The sequence below is a fragment of the Lolium perenne genome, chromosome 6, assembly GCF_019359855.2.
Source record: "Lolium perenne isolate Kyuss_39 chromosome 6, Kyuss_2.0, whole genome shotgun sequence".
Lineage (NCBI taxonomy): Eukaryota > Viridiplantae > Streptophyta > Magnoliopsida > Poales > Poaceae > Lolium > Lolium perenne.
The window spans coordinates 25,223,554-25,246,682 of NC_067249.2; the positions used below are offsets into that span (position 1 = coordinate 25,223,554).

The 23,129-nt window shown below is 45.8% G+C and overlaps 1 protein-coding gene across 10 annotated transcripts; it reads left to right on the forward strand.

Annotated features, from left to right (window-relative positions):
• Positions 1–13,750: 13,750 nt before the first annotated feature.
• LOC127308561 (uncharacterized) lies at positions 13,751–19,381 on the forward strand. Of its 10 annotated transcripts, XR_011746575.1 has the most exons (7): positions 13,753–14,061; positions 14,745–14,820; positions 15,264–15,340; positions 15,711–15,778; positions 15,864–15,982; positions 16,036–16,155; positions 17,415–18,521. XR_011746575.1 is itself a non-coding variant. In XM_051339428.2 (5 exons), exons 1-4 carry the CDS (start codon positions 13,974–13,976, stop codon positions 16,145–16,147), a joined length of 345 nt encoding a protein of 114 aa, XP_051195388.1. In that variant the 5' UTR covers positions 13,763–13,973; the 3' UTR covers positions 16,148–16,155; positions 17,415–18,521. The 10 variants fall into 10 exon arrangements, 1 of the variants encoding a protein (XP_051195388.1); XR_011746570.1 differs by lacking the exon at positions 14,745–14,820 and having other exon boundaries at positions 13,751–14,061; XR_011746574.1 differs by lacking the exon at positions 15,864–15,982 and having other exon boundaries at positions 13,758–14,061.
• Positions 19,382–23,129: the final 3,748 nt, after the last annotated feature.

The following is a 23,129-nucleotide window of genomic DNA, read 5'->3' on the forward strand; positions in this document are numbered from 1 at the left end:
GTGCACCGTGTGGGTCTCTTAGGCTATATTTCACGTAATACTTATTCAGCATTGAATGGCATAGTGAGGTGCTTATTTATATCTCTTTATGATTGCAATGTATTTGTATCACAATTTATCTATGTGCTACTCTAGCAAAGTTATTAAAGTAGTTCTATTCCTCCTGCATGATGTAATGGTGACAGTGTGTGCATCCGTGTTAGTACTTGGTTTATGCTATGATCATGATCTCTTGTAGATTGCGAAGTTAACTATTGCTATGATAGTATTGATGTGATCTATTCCTCCTACATATGCATGAAGGTGACAGTGTGCATGCTATGTTAGTACTTGGTTTAGTCTTTTGATCTATCTTACACTATAAGGTTACTTAAATATGAACATTTAATTGTGGAGCTTGTTAACTCTGGCATTGAGGGTTCGTGTAATCCTACGCAATGTGTTCATCATCCAACAAGAGTGTAGAGTATGCATTTATCTATTCTGTTATGTGATCAATGTTGAGAGTGTCCACTAGTGAAAGTCTAATCCCTAGGCATTGTTCCTAAATACTGCTGCGTTACTACTGCTTGTTTACTGTTTCACTGTGTTACTACTGCTGCAATACTACCACCATCAACTACACGCCAGCAAGCTATTTTCTGGCACCGTTGCTACTGCTCATATATATTCATACCACCTGTATTTCACTATCTCTTCGCCGAACTAGTGCACCTATTATGTGTGTTGGGGACACAAGAGACTTCTTGCCTTGTGGTTGCAGGGTTGCATGAGAGGGATATCTTTGACCTCTTCCTCCCTGAGTTCGATAAACCTTGGGTGATCCACTTAAGGGAAAACTTGTTGTTGTTCTACAAACCTCTGCTCTTGGAGGCCCAACACTGTCTACAGGAAAAGGAGGGGGAAGTAGACATCAGTTCTCTCAAGTTGAGGGAATTGACTTTGGAGAAACCTATGCTCCCGTGGCCCGCCTTGAGTCCATACGTATCCTTCTTGCTTATGCATCGCATCATAACTTTAAGTTACAACAAATGGATGTGAAAAGTGCATTTCTTAATGGTCCTTTGCATGAAGAGGTTTATGTTAAGCAACCCCCGGGGTTCGAGGATCTCAACTTTCCTAACCATGTCTACAAGCTTGATAAAGCACTTTATGGTCTCAAACAAGCTCCTAGAGCTTGGTACGAGCACCTTAAGGAATTGTTGGTAGACCGTGGGTTTGATGTTGGGCTAATCGACCCCACTCTTTTTACTAAGAGGGTCAATGGGGAGCTTTTCGTTTGCCAATTATATGTTGATGATATTATATTTGGCTCTACTAACAAAGCTTTCAATGATGAATTCTCAAAGCTTATGACCGATAGGTTTGAGATGTCTATGATGGGAGAGATGAAGTTTTTCCTTGGTTTTGAGATCAAGCAATTGAGAGAAGGAACCTTCATCAACCAAGCAAAATATCTCCAAGACATGCTCAAGAGGTTCAAGATGACCGAGTTGAAGGGTGTGGCCACTCCTATGGTTACCAAATGTCATCTTGCACTAGATCCCAATGGTAAAGAGGTGGATCAAAAGGTATATCGCTCCATGATTGGATCCTTGCTTTACCTTTGTGCATCTAGACCGGACATAGTGTCGAGTGTTGGTGTGTGTGCAAGGTATCAAGCTTCTCCTAAGGAGAGCCACATGATGGCTCTCAAAAGAATCTTTCGATATTTAGTTGATACCCCAAGATATGGTATTTGGTACCCCAAAGGCTCAAGTTTTATTCTCAATGGATACACCGATGCGGATTGGGCGGGTGACAAGGATGATAGGAAATCAACTTCCGGGGCTTGCCAATTCCTTGGTAGGTCCTTGGTGTGTTGGTCTTCTAAGAAGCAAAATTGCATATCTCTCTCCACCGCCGAAGCCGAATATGTTGCCGCCGCAAGTGGATGCACTCAATTGTTATGGATGAGGCAAACTTTAAAGGAATATGGTGTCATTTGTGACAAATTGCCTCTATTATGTGACAATGAAAGTGCCATCAAGATTGCCTATAATCCGGTGCAACATTCAAGAACGAAGCATATTGAGATCCGGAATCATTTCATTAGGGATCATGTTGCCCGTGGTGATATTGAGCTTATCTATGTTCCTACCAAAGATCAACTTGCCGATATATTCACGAAGCCTCTTGATGAAGCAAGGTTCACTTATTTGAGGAATGAGCTAAATATCATCGATTCAAGGAGTATAGCTTGACCATCTTGCAAACACACCTTCGTCTCAAAACTTTATTTGGTTTAGATGTGGGCATGGAAATAGGGGGAGTGCGGTTTAAATTATTGAGCTATCCCTCCCCCCATAATGCCAACATTAAAGATTTCATTCTCGTTATATCATATGTTGATATGTGAGCTTAAATGATGAGTATTGGTGTGGACCCAAGATATAGCTTCGCGGTGCCATACCATAACACTCATATATGGTGGTCTAGGCCACCACACTCTTCTTCGTGAAGAGTTGGAGTTGTTTGGTTTTTCATTGGATTTTATTGACATCTCCATGTTCTTATGGGAAATCACTCTAGTTTGGCCTTATTTGCTCATATCTTGCAAACTTGAGTGACCATGTACCATTAACAGTTTGTATCTTCTAATACCTAAGCCTACTCTCTCCTATAAGCCATTTCCATCTTGCTCATTTGTCATGTTTGGTAAAAAAAACTTGGAGTTTGAGGTTTTTCGGTCGGATGATCTAGGTTGCTCCATCTTATTGGTGAATTTGCACCTTATATGTGACGTGATACATTATTGCATCGCATATGGGTCATGCAAATAACCAACGAAAGATGGGCCGGATTCACGGCGATTCTGGAATTTTCCAGAACCCCGGATAATCCGGCCCCAGGCGACCCCGGAAAATCCGGCCCGGACGGATTATCCGCCCTAAGCTAGGGCCGGATTATCCGGCCTGGGCAGATCTTGAAAGGGTTGAGATCGAGGCCGTGGGGGGCCAAACGGTTCACACCTCCCCCCCCCCCACGCGCCTCTCTCCTCTTTCTCCTCTCAAGACCGCCGGATCTCCTCCTCCTCGCCGGAGACGCTCCGTCCGCCCCCTCTCGAAGTTCTTGGGTGGATCGGGTGCATCTCCTCCCTAGCTACCTTCTCCTCCAAGCGGTTTCCACAATGGATGTGGGTATGATTCACAATCTCTAACCCTAGATGTTGTGTTTTATATGTGCTATTTTCTTGGTGGAATTGGTGTCTAGTTGTTCCAAATCACATGTAGTGTACTCCTCTTGCATGCTATGAGGCCGATCTAGTCTTAGACAAGTTTTTGATTGAAAATCTGCACATCTCGCAGGGCCGGATTATCCGCCCCCCGAGCAGGCCGGATTATCCGGCCGGGCCGGATTATCCGCCCCTAGGGGACACCGGATTATCCGGCCTAGAGCTTCATCGCCGCTGCAGTTTTTGCTTCAATCTATCATGTCTAGATTTGTACCGACTTATAGCATGTTTCTCGAGTATATTACTGTATCTTACATGACTTATGAGCATTACCTTCTCTTTGCTACCCGCCTTTGCTTCTCACAGGTGGTGCTTCTCGGGGTGGTCGGAGACGCCAAAGGCATGATCGATCTAGTGACGAGTTTGCGCCCAATGCACCTCGCAAGTCCGTCACTTCAAGGAGGAAGAACAAGGAAGTGAGGGAGAACTACAAGGCCATGGATCCAGTTTCTTATTCCGCTATCCGCTTGAAGAACTGGTATGAAGATGTTCCAAGGGATGAAGAGATAGAGGGCAGGAGATTCTGGTGCATGGAGCAAGTGTTCATCTACAAGGACGTCTATGAGCCCATGAAGAATCTGAGACCCATGCAAGCTATCGATGTGGACATTCTGGCTGCAAACGATCACTTTGAAGATGCAATCTGGGTTGCTGGAAGAATGGGCTTGAAAGATATCATGAAGATTCAATGTGACTATAGCCCAGATTTGGTGAAGCAATTCTTTGCCACTTTGGCAATCAAGAAAGATGAGGAACGCACTATGGAATGGATGACTGGCTCCACTCACTGCAGTGCCACTCTACGCCGTTTTGCTGGTATTCTTGGAGTTCCTGTTGATGAGGGTCGTCGTCTTCATGGACCACAACAGACAGATAAGAATGCTCTTGTGGATCTCTATACCTCAGCTGGAAGGGCTGGTTATACTAAGGGGCTGCTCCTCATATACAGTCAGTTGCTCCGGTTCTTTCGGGCAACCATTTGCCCAAGTGGTGGTAACAATGATGCTCTCCGGGGAGCCCTTGTGGACCTTATGCACCTCAGCTTTAAGTGTGCTCGTGATGGTAATGAGGTGCGGGACTACACTCTTGATATCATGGACTTTATCTTCCATGAGATCCGTGATGCCATGGTCTCCCGGACCACCATACCATATGCACCCTACATCCAGCTTCTCATCAACAACTCTGTGGCTGTGAATAGTGAAGATTTGAGTGGGTATCCTTTGGTGAAGCACCATGTCAAGAAGGCCTACAAGCTTAAGCCAGTATCTTCAGCTGTACCTGCACCTGACACTTTCATGGGTGATGCTCGTTCTAGTGGTGTTGCTCCTGCTCGTCATCCTGATGTCCCGGCTATGAGGAAGCAAGTGACCCGGCTTAGTTGGTTTCAGCGTCACAACCTTTGCATGAACATTGAGATCCATAAGGAGAACTATGCAGCTAGCCGAGAGCGTTCTGAGATTAAGCATACTCAGGCGGTTATTCTACACAAGCTCAGTGGTGATCAAGGTCCCCCGCCTCAGCCTCCTGCTCACCAGGGTTACAGTGGTTGGCACTCGCATGTGTTCCATGGAGTGATCTTGATGATTGCCTTCAAAGGTCCAACACCTCTCGTCGTTCTCCGGATGCTCCTGACACTGATGAAGAGGAAGAAGAAGAAGAAGAAGAAGAAGAGGCACAAGAGTCCGATGATGATTATGCCTCCGAGTGATCCCCATGGGGCGAGTAGCATCGCGCTTGTCCCCTTTTTGGCGTCTCGATGCCAAAGGGGGAGAAGCGTTCTATTAGGAACTCTCTCGGGGATTTGCATGGTGTGGGCACAAGCTTATGCGTTTATCATTCCTTTATTGCTTATGTTCTCTCTTATTTGAACTATTCACTTTGGTTGTGTTCCGTTTCCGTTTAAAACTATGTGCTATGTGGTGTGAGACATTGTTATGGTTTTCGGATTTCTATTTGTTGAGATCAAGGATATTACATTATGTGTGATGCTATATATCCGTATTATATATCTACACATGGGTATGATTTCTTACATCCTATCTCAACTTCATATGTGTCAATGTCTAGTGTTAGAGCTCATGTTGGATATCTCTTGTGATGAGGCACCATACTCCTATGTGTTGTGTATTTGTATTCAAATGCAAATTACTTAGATGCACACATGTAGGGGGAGTGCCTCTATGGTTTGCCATCATGCTTGTCTCTTTAGTGATTCTCTTGCAAATCCGTATATTGTCATCAAACACCAAAAATGGGGAGATTGAAAGAACATCTCTCACATTATGTTTTGTATGTTTGATGTCAATATATGTGATACACTAATGTTTGTTTAAGTGGTACAGAGATTACATAGATATTTATTCATGTGTGTTGGATTTGATCGTCTGTCAAAAGAAATCAGAAAAAGTTGGCCAGGCTGGATAATCCGGGCCGGATATTGTTGAAATATCCGGCCCCCTGTTTTTGGCTAAGTCTTCGAGGAAATGCAACAGTAAGATGGGGGTTTGACATTTGCCCGGATAATGTCCCGGTATTGTACCAGGGCCGGATTATCCGGGACGGATATTTTGGAAATATCCGGCCCCCTCGTTTTTGGCTAAGGACTGGAAGAAATGTGAACCAGTTGTTGTCGTCAGAAACCCACCGGCGGGCAGCGACGGGTAACACCGTAGAGCCGGGAACAACCTAGAGCTGCGGCTGGCTGAGGTCCCTCCGAGCGACGGCCCGCAAAGCCTTCTGGTCACACGTCCGATGCTGATGCAAGGCATGCCACCTGACCTAGACCTGGTCAGGAAGGTGATGGAGATGCCTCGCTTAGTTTCCTGCATGGCATACACGTAAACATTAAATACGAGCCTCGATCGGCTCTCAGGTTATCCTGTGAATCGGCTCAGGGAGCCGATCTACCCATGATTCGTACGAGGTGCACGAATATATGGTGGTCCTGCTTGATCAAGATAAAGCTAATGAGATCTACGACGATTTAGGGTTTTCACCGCATAATCGGATCATCCTACTCACGGTTGGGCCTCGCGGCCACGCACGGTGATCGTAAGCCGATCCTAAACAAGGCCTAAAAACCAACACAAGGTTGATCCTAACATCCTGTTTAGGGCCAGCGAACGACACCCTACGTGCCGCTGGATCCTCCACCCCTTTGTAAGGCCTAACTATTGCAGATATTAAACTAATCCTTGTAGAACAAGGAGCAATCGTAACGGATCAGATCTACTAAACAATGATCAAGCGGGGTGCCGCCCCCACACCTAAGATAGGTGTGAGGGCGGCTAGACATGCAAGGGTTGCACTACGATAGCATGTTACGCGAAGAACTATGCTAACCCTAACACATCTATGATAACTACGCTGCTCGCCATCAACAAGGCTTCGACGAGCAACGCATGAACAACGTGGAGCTTAGGCCGCCTAGATCGCAAGATGCGATCTAGGCAGCATGTTGCTTACCGGTAGAAACCCTCGAGACGAAGGAGTTGGCGATGCGCCGAGATTGATTTGTTGGTTGAACATTGGTTGTTGTTTATTCCATAAACCCTAGATACATATTTATAGTCCAGGGGACTTTCTAATTTAGGCGTGCACCTAACCGTGCACGGGTAAAATTCTATCTTCTAATCTAAGATGCAATCTACTATAATTAAAGATACACGGGCAATCTAGCCCAAACTTGGTACATAAGGCCGATTCACGTATTTCTTCCATGTATATATTCTTCAAGCCCATCTTGATCGCGGCCCACCTCCGACTCGGTCAAATTCTGGTGATAACACATGCCCCCCTGGTTTTGGAAATAACATTTCCAAAATCATTGCGCTTCTCCTTCGTCGGGTCATGTCATGGCAGAGCAGAGCTGCCGCAGAATCTTCCATCATTTCGCCTCGCCTCCTGGGCTTCTCTGCACGAATTGATAATTTCGGCATAACATCCTCGAGAACCGTCAAGGCATTAAATCTCCACTACACTCCCTTTATTTATCTGTGCCAAACGGTTCACCACTCCATCCCCTTGCTCTGTTCTGTCCACCAGCGCCAAAAACCCTCTCCCCCTGTAGCAATGTCTTCCTCCTCCTCTTCCCCCTCAAGCCTCCCCCTCCAATCGTCGCCGAAGAACAAGGAAGAAGACGACCTCCACTCCGGGGCGAAACCCATCTCCTCTGACAAGGAGAAGAAGGAAGGAAAAGTAGAGAAGACCAAGGTCTCCCCCTCCGCCATGCTCCCGCCGAAGAAACGCTCTCGCATGTGGGCGGACAGTGAGGACGATGATGACGATGAGGAAGGAGAAGAGGAGGAGGAGGAAGATGATTCCTCCTCTTCCGCCGGGTACCCGCCAACGAAGCGCTTCCGCACTTGGGCGGACAGCGAGGATGATGATGATGACGAGGAGGAGGAAGCCCCGGCCAACGGCTGGGGTAGCAGCGGCGAGGAATTCTCCGGCAGTAGCGCCGATGGCGACGCCGACGACGATGCTAGCGAGGAGTAGTCATGTAGGATTAGTAGTCTCTTGAGCAATCGGCTCTTCTTTGTAAGAAATCCCAATATTAATGAAGAATTTCCCTTAAGCTTGATTTCGCCGATTTCTTCCCGCACTGACTTGGCCGATCGCTAATTTGATCATCGCTCAATAAGCCGATGGCAACACATCGGCAACCTGCAAACCTTGCTCAAATTCAGACCCCTAAGCTTCCAACCGAACAGGTCCAATCCACAGCCACTGATCGTAATGTTGGATTCAACGGTAAAACCCCTGAAATAAATGCCTGGCCTCATCATTAATCTCAGGTTTCCAGACGTTTTCCTGCCAGATCCCTCTCTTCCAAATCCCCTTCGCTTTCAGGGGCTCTCTAAGACCATTGCTAACTCAAGCTGAGATGTAAAACCAACCGATTTCAGCAAAATCGGCTTCTTGTAGCAAAGGGTCCTTCAGGGCAAGCTGCCGCCCGAGCCTCAATCAAGGCGGGAAAGGTAGTGAGTCGCCCAATGTGCCGCCATTGGCCTCAAATCATAACGCAGAGCCAGCCGATTTTAACAAAAATCGGCTTCCCAGAGCAGAGAACCCTCAGGGTGAGCTGCCCCCCGAGCTTCTTCAGTCCACTCCCAAGATTTTACGTGTCAACTCCTTCGTCTCCTTTCCTTCGGTGGATCTGACGCAACCCTCCCTTAAACTGATCTGCACACCCATGCTGCCCTCAAACTTGCATAATTTTTTTTTTTTTTTTTTTTTTCGGCCGATTTATGTCTCGGCCCCCATGCTTCAAATACCCATCATCAAAGGATATCTTAGGCTGCTGGGCATCTGTAAGACGCTTCTACTGCATATCCTTTTACCCACCTGGGTGCCCCCCGAGCCGATTCTTTCAAGGGACTTGATGGTATCGGCTCTTCAGGTATTCCCTGTTGAATCAAATGCTGAACCCAGGCAGAATGTATGATGAAGATAATTTTGGCCGATTGCTGGAATCGGCCTCCGCGTTGCTTGTTCGATGAAGGTTTTGTAATGTCCCTCCATAAATTTTTGGGGCCGATCACAAAGATCAGCCTCGCCCCGTTTGCTCATCGGTTTAATCTTGCTACTCGGTCAGGCTGGTGGATAAAACCAGCCCAACCTCTGACTTGATGCGCCTTTCGTCGCCCGGCCTTGAGTGCATCGTAGAATCGTGGAGCACTAAGCTCCGTCGGAAGGACGAGCACCATGTTTGTGCCAGCCGATGTTTCATCATCGGCTTTCCTTTGCTTGGGGCGCCACTCCATTTTCGGTGGACGACCCTCTTCGTCCAGGGTTCGCTGAACTTTCGCAGCCAGATCAGGTCGTGCCTTTCTTAGCGTATGCAAGTACAACCTTTCGGCTTCCTCCAGGCCGCGCAATCGCTGAACCCTGCGCTTTTGTGAACGGCTGAGTCCATCAGGGCACCACCTTGGCCGGCGGTACCTGTCTTCTTCTTCTTCTTGTCCCTCGTCTGCGGAATCCTCGAGATCTACCCACCGAGGGGACTCAGCTCGTTTGCTTTGCAGCGGGAGAGGCCCTAAGCGCCTGAACACAGATACGTTGGCTGCCTCCTTCTTCTTCTGGTTGCATTCTGGGCAATTGCCGATTGTGGGCAATCGGCTCATTCCTGAATCCCAGCAGAGTCTGAAGAAGGGGCAGTCCCAGTGCCTGTCTTTGTCATCTTGCTCCCTTGATTCTTCTTTGGCACAGCGCTCGTGCTCCTCCTCATCGTGATCGTGCCGACGAAGTCTTCTGGCTTCTCTAGCCAGACGATCTCTTTCATCATCATAGCTGGACCGTCGGCGTTGGTCATACTGACTCACATACTTGTTGAGGAGGTGATCAGAGAGGGGTCGCTGATATCTTATGTTCTTCACTTCTCCCTCTGTGACGTAGCGCTTGCCATCATGACGGAGCCGATCGCGTGGAGCGGCCTCTTCTGTGTCCTTGCTATGAGAGCAGCTGCCCTCGTCTCCATCTTTGCCGTAGTGGTTCCCGCTCCTACCATGTTGATGCCGAACGAGGATCCCGGCCGGCAACCTTCTGTGGTAAGTGCATTCTACCATGTTAACGGCGGGGAAGGGCTGGGTGTCGACCTTCATAGCGCATCGGTTGAAAATTAGACGCCCTTTTTCTATCGCCGCTTGGATGTGCCGACGCCATACCCCGCAAGTTGGTGGCATGGGAGAGCGAAGTTATGCCATTTGCGTATGGCTTGCCGTGCAGCTCTTGGTCCGTGGGGAATTGGCGACCTTCAGAATCGTCAACCGGCTTCTCCTTGAGCAGGAGGTCGAAGATTTGCTCGCCTTGGTCACGTCAAAATCAAATCCCCCGGGCGGGCTCCGGTGGCTTTACCCATTTGCAGGATACGGAGGTTCCTCCCCGAGTCCATTCAGCCATCGCTACCTCTTGGTCTCCCGCATGAACTTCGTCTTCCTCTCGCATCGACCAGGACTACTGCACCCCTTGAACTTGTCTTGGTACAGGTCCGGTGGCGCTGTTCATATGCCGATAGTTTCTGAACCATGTGCGCCAAGTGAGGGATAATCGCTTGGGAGGCCATGTCCTTGAGCTGTGTTGCAAGGCTACCGCTAACTCGATCGCTTCTTTTTCAGCTTATACGAACCGAATAACATCGGTTCCTAAGATTCCCTGCGCTGGATGTATTACGTCACGGTTCTCCGCGCTTCGACGTAGTTGTGCTAGATCGGCAATGCCGCACTCGGAAGCCTCTCGAATGGTACCGCATATGGAACCGCTCTTCCAATCGCTTCCAAGTCCGGATGGAGTCTCGGTGGCAAAGAGGTGTACCATCCGAAAGCCGATCCCGTGAGGGACCGTGAGAAGAGCCTCACGCGTAGTTGATCCGACACCGAAGCCGGTCCTAGTTGCGCCAAATATCGCCCACGTGCTCGATGGAGCTGGAACCATCCGATCCATCGAATTTGGAGAAGTCGTGGAGCCGATATTTAGGTGGTAGCGAGATCATCTCGTAGTCGTCTGGTACGGCTTGGAATAGCCGATGGCCCTTCTTTTTGGCACCATGCCGAACTGGTCTCTCAAGATGGTACCGATCTGATCCGCCGTGTCGGGCCGGCAGGAGTTGAATTCTCGAAGATTCGCCGGGGTGGCGTACTTAGCCAGCCATGTTTGCTTTTCCAGCTACGAGCCAACCGCAGGAGCTGAGCTCGAGGTTCGTCGGGGTGGCGACTTAGTTAGCCACGTCTCGCTTCTCAAGCTCGTCGCCGACGTCCCTCCCGTTTTCCCGTAAGTCCCCGATATTGTGGCCTGGTTTGTGAGTGCCCACTGCCACAATCGCACATACGTGCACGTGTACCCGTGAGGGATCTCCTTAGGCGCCTCGGCAAGAACCGGTAGTCACTAGGGTCACCACCGATCTTGTAGACGACGAATGCCGGTGTAGCCGGCACTTCTTGTGCCGCCAACGCATATGGCAGCGGTGGACGGACCGGAGTGGCAACTCTCCTTGATGCGTCCGAGAGCTGGTCCCGACGGCGAGTATCGGGTGCCTCATGATCTCCTGGATCACGCGAAGAGCGACACGCTCCAACGTGTTGACCAGGTTCTCGCAGTGGCGGTGTAGCGAGTGAGCCACCAAGTAGTTGATCTCCGCCGCAGGGACTCGGTGCGTTCTTCCGACGGGGCAGAGAGGTCTATCCCATCTAGTGCACCATTAGGCGAGAACCCCTTCCACCTCGATGCCATGTGAACGGGTTCGTGGAAAGAGCCGATGAGGTCGGCTTCGAGGATGACTTTGATCTCGTCATACTTCTTCTTGAGCTCGTCCGTCGATCCTCGTACGTGATCTGGCGTGCCGTCCGCCATCTCGTATGTAGATGGCGATGTGGTTGATGTAGAAGCTTGTCCCACCGGCGTGCCGTAATGTGTTGTCGTCGTAAACCCACCTACGGGCAAACGACGGGCAACACCGTAGAGCCGGGAACAACCTAGAGCTGCGGCCGGCCGAGGTCCCTCCGAGCGACGGCCCGCAAAGCCTTCGGTCACACGTCCGATGCCGATGCAAGGGCGTGCCACCCGACTCTATACCCGGTCGTGAAGGTGATGGAGATGCCTCGCTTAGTTTCCTCGCATGGCATACACGTAAACATTAAATACGAGCCTCGATCGGCTCTCGTGTTATCTGTGAATCGGCTCGTGGAGCCGATCCACCCATGATTCGTACGAGGTGCACGAATATATGGTGGTCCTGCTTGATCAAGATAAAGCTAATGAGATCTACGACGATTTAGGGTTTTCACCGCATAATCGGATCATCCTACTCACGGTTGGGCCTCGCGGCCACGCACGGTGATCGTAAGCCGATCCTAAATAAGGCCTAAAAACCAACACAAGGTTGATCCCCGGAACATCCTGTTTAGGGCCAGCGAACGACACCCTACGTGCCGCTGGATCCTCCACCCCTTTGTAAGGCCTAACTATTGCAGATATTAAACTAATCCTTGTAGAACAAGGAGCAATCGTAACGGATCAGATCTACTAAACAATGATCAAGCGGGGTGCCGCCCCCACACCTAAGATAGGTGTGAGGGCGGCTAGACATGCAAGGGTTGCACTACGATAGCATGTTACGCGAAGAACTATGCTAACCCTAACACATCTATGATAACTACGCTGCTCGCCATCAACAAGGCTTCAGTAGTAGAAACCCTCGAGACGAAGGAGTTGGCGATGCGCCGAGATTGATTTGTTGGTTGAACGTTGGTTGTTGTTTATTCCATAAACCCTAGATACATATTTATAGTCCAGGGGACTTTCTAATTTAGGCGTGCACCTAACCGTGCACGGGTAAAATTCTATCTTCTAATCTAAGATGCAATCTACTATAATTAAAGATACACGGGCAATCTAGCCCAAACTTGGTACATAAGGCCGATTCACGTATTTCTTCCATGTATATATTCTTCAAGCCCATCTTGATCGCGGCCCACCTCTGACTCGGTCAAATTCTGGTGATAACACCAGTACATGGGCCGGACATTTGGCCGGACAATGTCACAGTTTTGTCCCGAAGGCCGGATTATCCGGGGGGGGGGGGGGGGATTATCCGGCCCTTACTTAGGCCGGATTATCCGGCCCCCCGGAAGCAGCAACGGCTCAATTTTGAGGGGAGGTATAAATACCCCCTTCTTCTACCTTGGTTGCTTGCTCAATCATTACACAAGAAATCTGCCAAGCCACCTCCATTAGAGCCACCTCAAGAAAGTCAAGATTTGCAAGATCTCATTCCTCCCCCAACCAAAGCTCTTGATCTTTGGAGATTCGAAGGAGAAGACACCGATCTACATCCTCACCGAAGCGTTCTTCATTTCCCCCTCTCTTGTTTGAGGGATCTCATGCTAGTGTTCCTATTTGGTTCCCTAGTTGATTTGTGTTGATGTATTGTTGTTGATTGTTGTGTTGTAACAGATTTGGGAGCCTCCAATTTGGTTGTGGATGTGTGCCCCAAGAACCTTGTAAAGGCCCGGTTTCCGCCTCGAGGAAATCCCTTAGTGGAAGTGGGCTAGGCCTTCGTGGCGTTGCTCACCGGAGATCTGAGTGAAGCCTTCGTGGCTGTTGGTTTGGCTTTCGTAGCAACCACACTCCTCCAAACGTAGACGTACCTTCTTGCAAAGGAAGGGAACTACGGGAATCATCTCCGTGTCATCGCGTGCTCCACTCTCGGTTACCTCTATCCTATTCTATCTCTATATTGTTTAGATATATCTTGCTTAGTTGTTAGCCTTGTCATATAGGTAAATTCACTTAGTTGCATATCTAGAGAATTTACTTTTTGTGTCAAGCCTAAATTGAAAAAGAACTAAAAATTGGTTAGCACCTATTCACCCCCCCTCTAGGTGCGGCATACGATCCTTTCAATCTCGTCCGTCGATTTTTTCACTGTGGAGTAGTCCAGGCTGAGGCCCTCCCGCAGACGCACGTTTTATCCATGGGTCACTAAAAAGCCCGCCCGGCCCGGAAGGTCGCGCCTGGCTCTCGTCCGCTGGAAAACCTAGTGCGCCGCCTCCAGCTCCTGCGATTCTCCCTCTCCTCCATCTTCTCTTTCGGCTTTCCCTCCCAGTCCACTCCGCTGGAGTAGCGCCGCCGGTGGAGTGCGGGCTGCCGGCGAGCCGGCGAACAGCGCAGCGGCCAGCCCTCAGCGAGAGCGCCGCCGCCGATGGAGCGCGAGAACCAGCCGAGCGCGCGCGGGTGGCGCCGCCGGCGGAGCGCCGTCGGCCGGTGGAGCGCCGGCCGCCTAGGCGCAGGTACTCCCTATGTCCTCCACCCTCCTCAGCCCCACCTATTCTTCTCTGTGTATCCTCCGGCAGGCTCCGCCTCCTCCAGCCCATGTCTCCTCCCTCTCCCAGCCGCCACCTCGCGCACCTCTCCTCGCCCACGACGCGGCCCCTCCCGCTCTCCTCCTTCGCGTTGAGGCTGGCCATCGTTCCCTTGCGCCGCCATCCGCGGCCTCAACTCGTCGGCGAGCTCTCTAACCGTCGCCGGCGAGTTCGTCCTCATCTCCTCCTCTCCGATTTGCACGAGGTGGTTGGTCGAAATCCACGTGGCTGTGGGGGCTCGGGAGGAGTGGTGCCTATGAGATTTCGCGGGTATGGGCGATTTCCTGGCCAGGATGCTCCTCCTCGCTGTCGATCTGGCCGACGGCAGGGCGGTTGGTTCATCGTGAAGAACGGCCGTCGGAGCTCCTGACCTCCGCCCCCTACTGACGCCAAAGGACGGTTCCTTTATCTCCCTCTCTCTATATATTTCGCGTATCCTCCTTTTTTAGTTAAGCAGCACAGTGCTTCTGGCTATGCCCCTGATTATACATGATACCACCTATTTCTTTCTCTCATCAATTTAATTTTTTGTCCATAGTTCTATGCTTTAAATCGGTTGAGAAATCTAGCAGTTTTATACAGATCTGCTCTAATACTGCCCAACTTCTCAGTTTTCAAATTGCTTGCGGTGAAGATTCGGTTAAGTGTAATCTTCAGTCTCTGTATTTGGAAATTGCCTACTGCAAGGTTTGTTGCTCTACTTTTTCTTTTACGTTCATGCTCTTTACAGTACCCATCATTAATGTTGGAAATTTCCATTTTTTCATACAGGTCACGGTCCATTTGCACCCAATAGTTTGGCTCTATTATGCATTTTTCGATTCACCTTCCGAAGATTCGATTTGTTTGGCTCTATTATGCATTTTTCTCTTAGGATTTGATTCTTTCTATTTAAACCTTGTTTGTTCCTGTCCCCGACCATGGTATTGTCATCTTCTTGTTTTTTAAGCTTTGCCCCTTCCTGTTCGATTTTGGAGGCGTTCCTTTTGTTTCTATCTCCTTCTGAGATTTAGTCTTCTTCTTGTTCTTTTCGTCTTATTCTGAAATGCTGTCTTGAAGCGTTTTGGGTGAACTTCTGGTTCCCTTTAGATCTCACATCTTCCGCGGCTCTTCCATTTCTTTTTTTGCAGGTCAACATCTTGCTGGGGATTTACAGCTTGGGTGGATGCGGCTGCTTTCCTCGGTTCACTGTTCAGTTGTGTTGGTGGTCAGCTTTACTTCTTCATCCTTTGTTTGGTGATTGACACTGCATAGGATTATCTTGCTGCTATCCATGTGTGATGTTGCATAGATTGAGTAGGTCACGGGATCTGTTTTCCCTATCCCATGTGTGATGTTTAGTGGCACTTCACGGGCTACCAAATGGAGCCTTTAATAGGATGTAGATATCAGATGTGTAGCTTTCAAAATGTTTGACCTGTGATTGGAGTTTAGTACCTTACAATGATTTGTACTGCTCATAGATCCTAATAATGGTACAATGATTAGTCTAATGCCAACGGATATATTTGATATAGATTTTGCATCCAGTTTTATCATCTAACATCCTGACACCTTATGAACTTTGTTGTTGACAGGCTATTTGGCCTCAAAGTGGCAATCACCGCCCTATAGAAGAGAATTTCCAGGAGTTTTTGGTTGTTAGGTATGAGCTCACTCCCTTTCTTCCTTGCTGTTGCACGAGGAAATGAGTGGCATGTTGCTGCTGATGCTATGTTGTTGGCTATTAGATTTGTTGCTATGGAATCAACATGCTATGTCAGTGTCACACATCTGCAGAATGATTGGAGTGGTTCAAATGTTTTGGAAACTAGATGTCTTTCTACTACAGAAAATTCAAACTATTAAGGTTAGTTTGGTAAAACAAGATCTTATTCCTAATATATAGTCCACAATTTACAGGGCAGAACTACTTCCGTTCTTGTGTTTTCCATGGTGTGATTATACCATGTTTTGTCGTTTTGCTGACAACATCACGCTGCTTGGGATGATCGTGGCGTCACTAGCTGGATGAGATTTAAGGTATTCGATAATGTTCTACTTTTCAGGTTTGTTGGCTTCAAGTACACAACCATATATTGTGCAGAATGTTTTGTAGTTCATGAGAATGTGTAGGAAGTCTGATTAAAAATCTGCAGTAATTTAACATTTTCCTTATAGCCAGTGTCCATTGGTGTGTTTAATGTGTTATTTGTATCTCATAAAAGGGCCACTTTAATTATTACAACTCCAGTGGCGTTTTTTGGTTCAGAGAAATTACTTTTATTGTGTCTTCGAGGGAATATGCTTTAATGTGCGGAAATTACTGGAGGTCCTTCCTATATTATGTGTGGTAAAATTTGTAGATCTGATAGATAAATAATGGTTATGGTTCTTCTCATCCACTCTGACGGTTCGATTACTGACATGGTAGATGGTTACATTTTTTTGATTTTTGTGTGACATCCCTGTAAAGAACAAGTAACAGTATTTTAATATTTTCATGTTGAAGGAGTTGTTTCCCTCGCGTCACAATGGCTTTATCTATCTCAGAGAGTGTTTCTATCTTCTGTTTTTTGCTTGTTTCCTCTTTGCTGCTCCGTGTTCTTTCCCTACCTTCAGACAATGATATAGTTCCTGGCTAAACTTAAGTTGCTGGAAGATGAAACCATTTTACGTTTAAATCTACATGGCTACTAAAGTGATGTTAGAAACTTAGAATCCTAGGTGAAAAAGGATGGGCGTTGAGGCAGAGATGATCTTGGTTTTATTTTATGATTCCAAGTTGAGGTTTTGCACAATTATTGCTACTTCATGATAATTTGGATGCTACTTTTTTTTGTCTTCGTAGTAGTTATATAACTTTTATAATGGATTGCTATTGCTAATCAAATTTAAACAACATGAGCATCAGCCTGAAGCTAAGCGTGCCTCTCTCCCAACTATGTTATATGCATGTAAATGCCCCTTTTCCTATATTATGTCTACATTTCTCTTGATGTAGGTGATGTTCTTTTATTCAGGTGATTTTGCTCTATAATGTTACTAGATGATATTTCTCTGTCTAAAGCTTATATGCATGCGATTTTTCATACTTGGCCAGTACATTGGACAGGAAAAACCAGTAATGGTTATTTTGTTAAAAAAACAACAAAGAGTTATACAGAATTCCATATTACATATGCCACTAATACTATCTTATTTATTTACAGAACTGCTGAATATTTTGGTTCTCATGAATCTTGAGAATTTCAGTTCATCCTTTAGTGTATAGCTAACGTTTTTTATTGATAATTTTGCAGCTCAGGACATGCCGCAGCGCTAAGGCACTCTCCAGTACCACTTTAGAAGTAGGTTCACTCAGCTTCTTTAGAAGTTCACTGTCCATTTCATTGCTACAAAAGATGCATTGGATCATCTGTTCAGTTTAGTAGGACAAGATTACTGTGATAGCAAGTTAGGCTCCTTTTATATCCGCTCCAAATTTCCCCTTAGGTAGCTCTTACGAGTAGTAATCCATTGTCACTTTTTTTTGTGTTACCTTTTGTTGTACCATGGCTTGGAGTGGGGAAGATTATCTTTTGAAACTTGCAACTGATTTCTGGGAGAGCTTGGAGAAGTACTCATTGATTAAACTGTTTTCCATTAGATTCGACTTTTTGACGAAATGTTCCTTCTAATTCAGAATAGTGCTACCTTTTATGCCCTACTTTAGTTTTCTAGATTGGTCCAAAGTTAATAATTTGTTAACCTAAGATTTGAAACATATTCCTGAAATAAAATCATGAGTTCACTTGCTACCGGATGAAGCAGAAGATATATAGGTGGGGCATTGTCACCGACCCCAAGACGACAACAGGTGGCGACCATCGTACCCGAGATTGTTGCTTCTAAAAAAACTGATATGTGATGCCAGTTTTTTTTCCTGCTCATTATCTTTCTCTCTGGCTCCAAGCCACCTCTGACAAAATGCTGGTGTTCCATTGCCATGCCGCGAGAGAAGGCTTCGGATTTCAAGAGGGTGTGGAGGCGTGAGGGTGCTGAGCAGCACACCAACAACACAAGCAACCAAAGGAGGCCGACGAGGAGAAGGTTTAGCGCCAAAATTTAGGGCCCATGTACCATTTGGTGCGGCGGTGCTCCAGCAGTGCTGACAAATTGGTGGCCTTGGCGCCTTACTGCTTAGGGTTTATGGTGGTATTTGTTGGTATTTTTGTTAATCCTTGAGGTGCTTAGGAAAGTAATAGCGATTATGGAGGAGATGGGGTCGATGCAGAGCTTCATACTAATTTCCATTAGGTTGCTTTCTTCTTTTCTTCCAAATTTATTGACCTGTCAAGTTTACCAATGACGCTTCTAGGCATGAGTTTTGGACGATTTTCTTATTATGCTTTTGACAGACTTTACCATATTGTCTTCATTCTTGGATTCAGGCTATCTTTAAATGGAAATCACATCAAGCAAAACATCATTGCACATTGTCTTTAGCTTGAAGTTTTAGGTCTCCCTTATTAGAGGTTACCGGTAGATCAGTGTCTATAATCTAGAGACGGTTGGATACTTGGTTTAGGGAATGGCCAATTAAATAATGAAAAATCTTTTGTCCGCAATACTCACTGCTACCACTATATAATATATTGGCCAGTTATGTGCTTTTGTATCTGTATGGCAAACACCTATATATGACTAGCTCTCCGCTATATAGGTACTTTGTATTTGTCTTTAGAGTGCATATTTTGTTTCCTTTGGATTGTACACTTACATGCCCAATCCTGTACTTGATTGTGCCTTTTTAGGGTGTGCTTAGACTAGAAAAGTTTAATGTTCTTTGATGCAATATATATGCTGTTGCTGGTATGTCAGTTTAGTGGCGTCTATGTAATACTGTATTACTATGGCAAGATTATACAGACTGTATGACAGATTAAATTTTATTAGTATTAGTATGTACATGCTGAAAATCAATGTGTTTATGTTCAACTTAAGTGTTAATCAAGTTGCAGGACCAAGATGGTGCCCAAGCAGTTAAAGTCAGGTATCTGCAGAATATGGCCTACCGTCATCAAGTGTTTAAGACATCTATAAAAGATGGTACAATTTCGGAGGACAGGCGAATCCAGTTACGTGTTTGTACATGTTGCCAGTAGTTACTCTCCGGTACTTTATATTAGCTTACGAGACTATAGTCTTACTGAAGGCTGTCGTTTACTTCACATGTCTTCTGTTGTAACCAGCTGGTTTAATAAAATCCCCATTTTCTGTGTATTCAGTTTTAAATTTGCTATTGTGGTTCGAACGTATTAGCACGAGCATAGAGAGCAGAACTGGGCATGCTAATCAACCAAGAACATTAAAATTGGTTTCCCTAGCTCAGAAAAAAATTAACTGTGGTAATTGAGCTGTTGCATGTAAGGAAAATGTAAAATTTGCTTCTGCAAGAGAAAGAAAGAGAGGGGGTAAATTTTGCTTCTGAAACCGAAAGAAAGAGATGGGATCGTACCAGTTGATGCCAGATTAAGTCACGCACACTTGCCACTACTTGGCTCCTCATCCATGAACTGACTGATAAAATTAGGGATGATATACTGTCAGAATTCCAACTGACGGTGGAGATCTACACCAGAAAAATCGAGCTTCTCTTCTATTGAACGGCCGCGTCGACCACCGCCTGGCAGCTCCTGCCACCAGCTTCCTCCTCTACGCCCACGAGATCTCCACCAGCAAAATCGAGCTTCTCTTCTTCTATTCAATTTCAACGACCGCGTCGGCCACTGCCCATCGCCTACGGGCTAGCTAGCTTGACCGGCCATGGGAGACACTTGATCTCCACCAGCACTAGGACTAGGACCTCACCGCCACGCATCTTAGCAGAATTGAGCTTCTATGTTCTCACTCTGCAGCTTACACTGTGCCCAAAAGTGTTAAATCTAAAGACGCGAGAGGGGTTCATTGCCACGCATGATGCTGCCCTCCCTAGCTTACTTGCTACCTCTTCTTCGTGTTCCTTTTAACTTCCAGTTATATTGATCTTTCTTAACAGCTGCTTGCTCCTTCTTTCCCATTATTTTCAGTGTTTCAGCCAGGCACAACAGAAAAAATATTGTAGAATGAGAAGGAGAAGAGAGCACCTTCCAAAATCGAGAACTCCACGTGCGGGCCACACTGTCTGGTATGGCTCAACACATTAGTGACATCAACGATTAGAAGAGCCTGGTGCGACTATTTGTTGGGTGCAAAGATTGTTCTTTTATTACTAACCACGAAGCCGCAAAATTTAGTAGCACCGGCACTCGGTGCTCTCTCTCTTTTATTTACTCGGCTTTGATTGTTTCTATTTAAAGCTATGCCATGCTACTGCTTCATAGTCACATTAGCGACCAAGAATAATAAGAAGATTCCAAAATAGCGTGTTCTCATCGATTTGTGCAAATACTAACGTATCATTTTTTCCTCAGCTTATTATCAAGTCTATTACAAAACGATTATCAGTGCGAAATACCGGGGCCGCGCGCCAAGGCGCGCATCAAAATCTAGTACAATGAAAGATCTGCCGTGTACGCCGATGCATCCAGTATCAATCCTGCATCCAATGATTCTGCTTCTTTGTTTTATTTTTGTTCAAATTGGTACATCGATATCATGCGTGCAGGATCGCCTACGATCGGATTGTTTCCACTCCCTCCTTTCCATTAAACTTGTTTTAGATTCTCCGAATTTGAAAACTTTTACGGGACGGAAATGAGTACTGCACTACATTCGATCAAAGTGCCCCACTAATATTCACGATGTACCACAACTTAGAACCAGCTAGTACATCGACCGAGAACCGACACTCGAGCTTAACAAACGTTTATTTGTTAATAACTAGTACTATGTTTGACTCGTATTACAACTACTTTAGGTCTTAGTGTGCAGATTGAAGAGATCTTGGTTTTGTCATCACTAACCACCCCAACTCATTTCGCGCTACCAATCCTTTCCCTGTGATTACAATACTAACTGATGATCGCCCTGCATTGTTAACCAGTATTAGTACTATGATTGCTGCCCCAGCAGAGCAGCTGACACTGCCATTTGCCTTTCTCTCTCTTTTTCTGTGAGGTTACTATTCCTTTTTGTTTTCCAGATTTTGCTTTGTCCTTTGTATATGGAGAGTGATGGCTGACCTTCTTGATGTCCCTTTTGGCTACGTCTACGTTACTTCCATTAGTTAGTTATATAGGATGTTGGAAGGAAAAATTGTCAGGTTTCCCTAAGCTATGGATTTTGCACCACTTGTAAATTGGTAGTCCTACGGGAGTGGTGTTTTGGAACATGGGAGCATATGCTCCTTATATTTTAAAATGCATCTTACACATATTTTAAATTTCCAAAAAATTGAAACAAAAAATTCGCACGTACATCTTCATGTGCTACGCGCTCACAAAGTCGTTTCATAAAAAATGGACTTATCATGTGGCCTGTGTAAAAAAGACAAAATTCAGTGCTTAAAACAATGCTTTTCACAGGATAAGTTTTCTCTTTTTTGCATAGGTCACACAAAATATTATTTTTTCGTGAAACTTGACCCGCACATATATATTATGGAGATGTACATGTAGAATTTTTTTTTTCAAATTTTTTCCACACTTTGAAATATGTTTTGTTGGTAGAGGGAGCATACGCACCCGGGAGCCGAATTGAATTTCCGTAGTCCTACTACGGTATAAGATGTCAACGAGTATATGTGGCTAGTGTGTAGTTTGAACAAGAACGGCATAACAAAAGAGCAAAAGGAAAGTGTATATATTATCCCCTTTCACTTTTCTACTAGCATAGCATACATCGTAGTGTCGCCTCATCGTGTACGCTTTAATCAGCAACGTTGCATCGGGATCGTAGCCACCGGTCAACAATAGATGATCCAGGCCCACGCAGATTTAATCAATCAATAAACAAAAGTGGTGACTAATTCTCAGCCGATTAAGAATTAACTTAATTCCAATTCAAGTGATGTCATCGAATAATTTTATGCTATATAGATATTTTTTGTTGTGTGAATACTTTTGTACTTTGTGAACTACTTTTTTTTTGGCAGAACTCACTTGGGCTTTAAAAATCATGGTTACAGCCCGATAAGTGCAATCTTATTTACAATTCGACTTGTAACTGAAAAATTCCAATAACAATCTGACTTGCAACTGAAAAATCTGAGTTACGATTCTACTTGCAACTCGTAGGATATACAAATCACGATAAAGATATGTCAGCTTTGGACTTGATTGAGAACTAAGTTAGGTGCGAATTAGCAATTCTGATACTCCCTCTGATTCATAATAATTGTCGCTAAGTCGCATATATCTAAACATATTTTAGTTTGTTTATTATCAAATAAACTCATTTTAGCGTTAAGTATCAAGGATCGGAGGGGGGTGCACATGTTACCAGCTTAGAACTAACACTATTTCAAGAGACAGCTGCTGATTAGTTTTGATTAATTAATTAGTTAACCAAGAACCGCACTGTAGCACCTAGCCTAGCCGTAGCCACGGTGACACAACCAACACACCCAAGTTCTCAGACTGCTCATAGTGGGAGTAACTAAGGTAGTAACATAGAACTACATGCGTTACTACCTAGGCATTTTGATGACATGGCTTGACATAGAGTAACTAGCTATGTTACCATAACATCATACTTTTCAATGTACAATAAATCGATAAGGTAATTAATAGACTCATACATGATACTACATCTAAGTTACTATGCACTATGAAGGTAGTAACATAAACTAGTGTCATATGCATGACACTACCTTATGTTACTCCCCACTATGACTAGTGTCATAGTGGGGAGTAACATATAGTAGTGTTATTCATATGACACTACTCTATGTTCCTACCTTCATAAGACTACCCACAATGGAACTATCATAAGTAGTATCATGCATTCCATGCATGCAAAATGCTGATGTGGCAGTGCAATTAAGGATGAGAGAAGGGGCACTAGTATTATAGGTAGATACTGTATCATAGCAC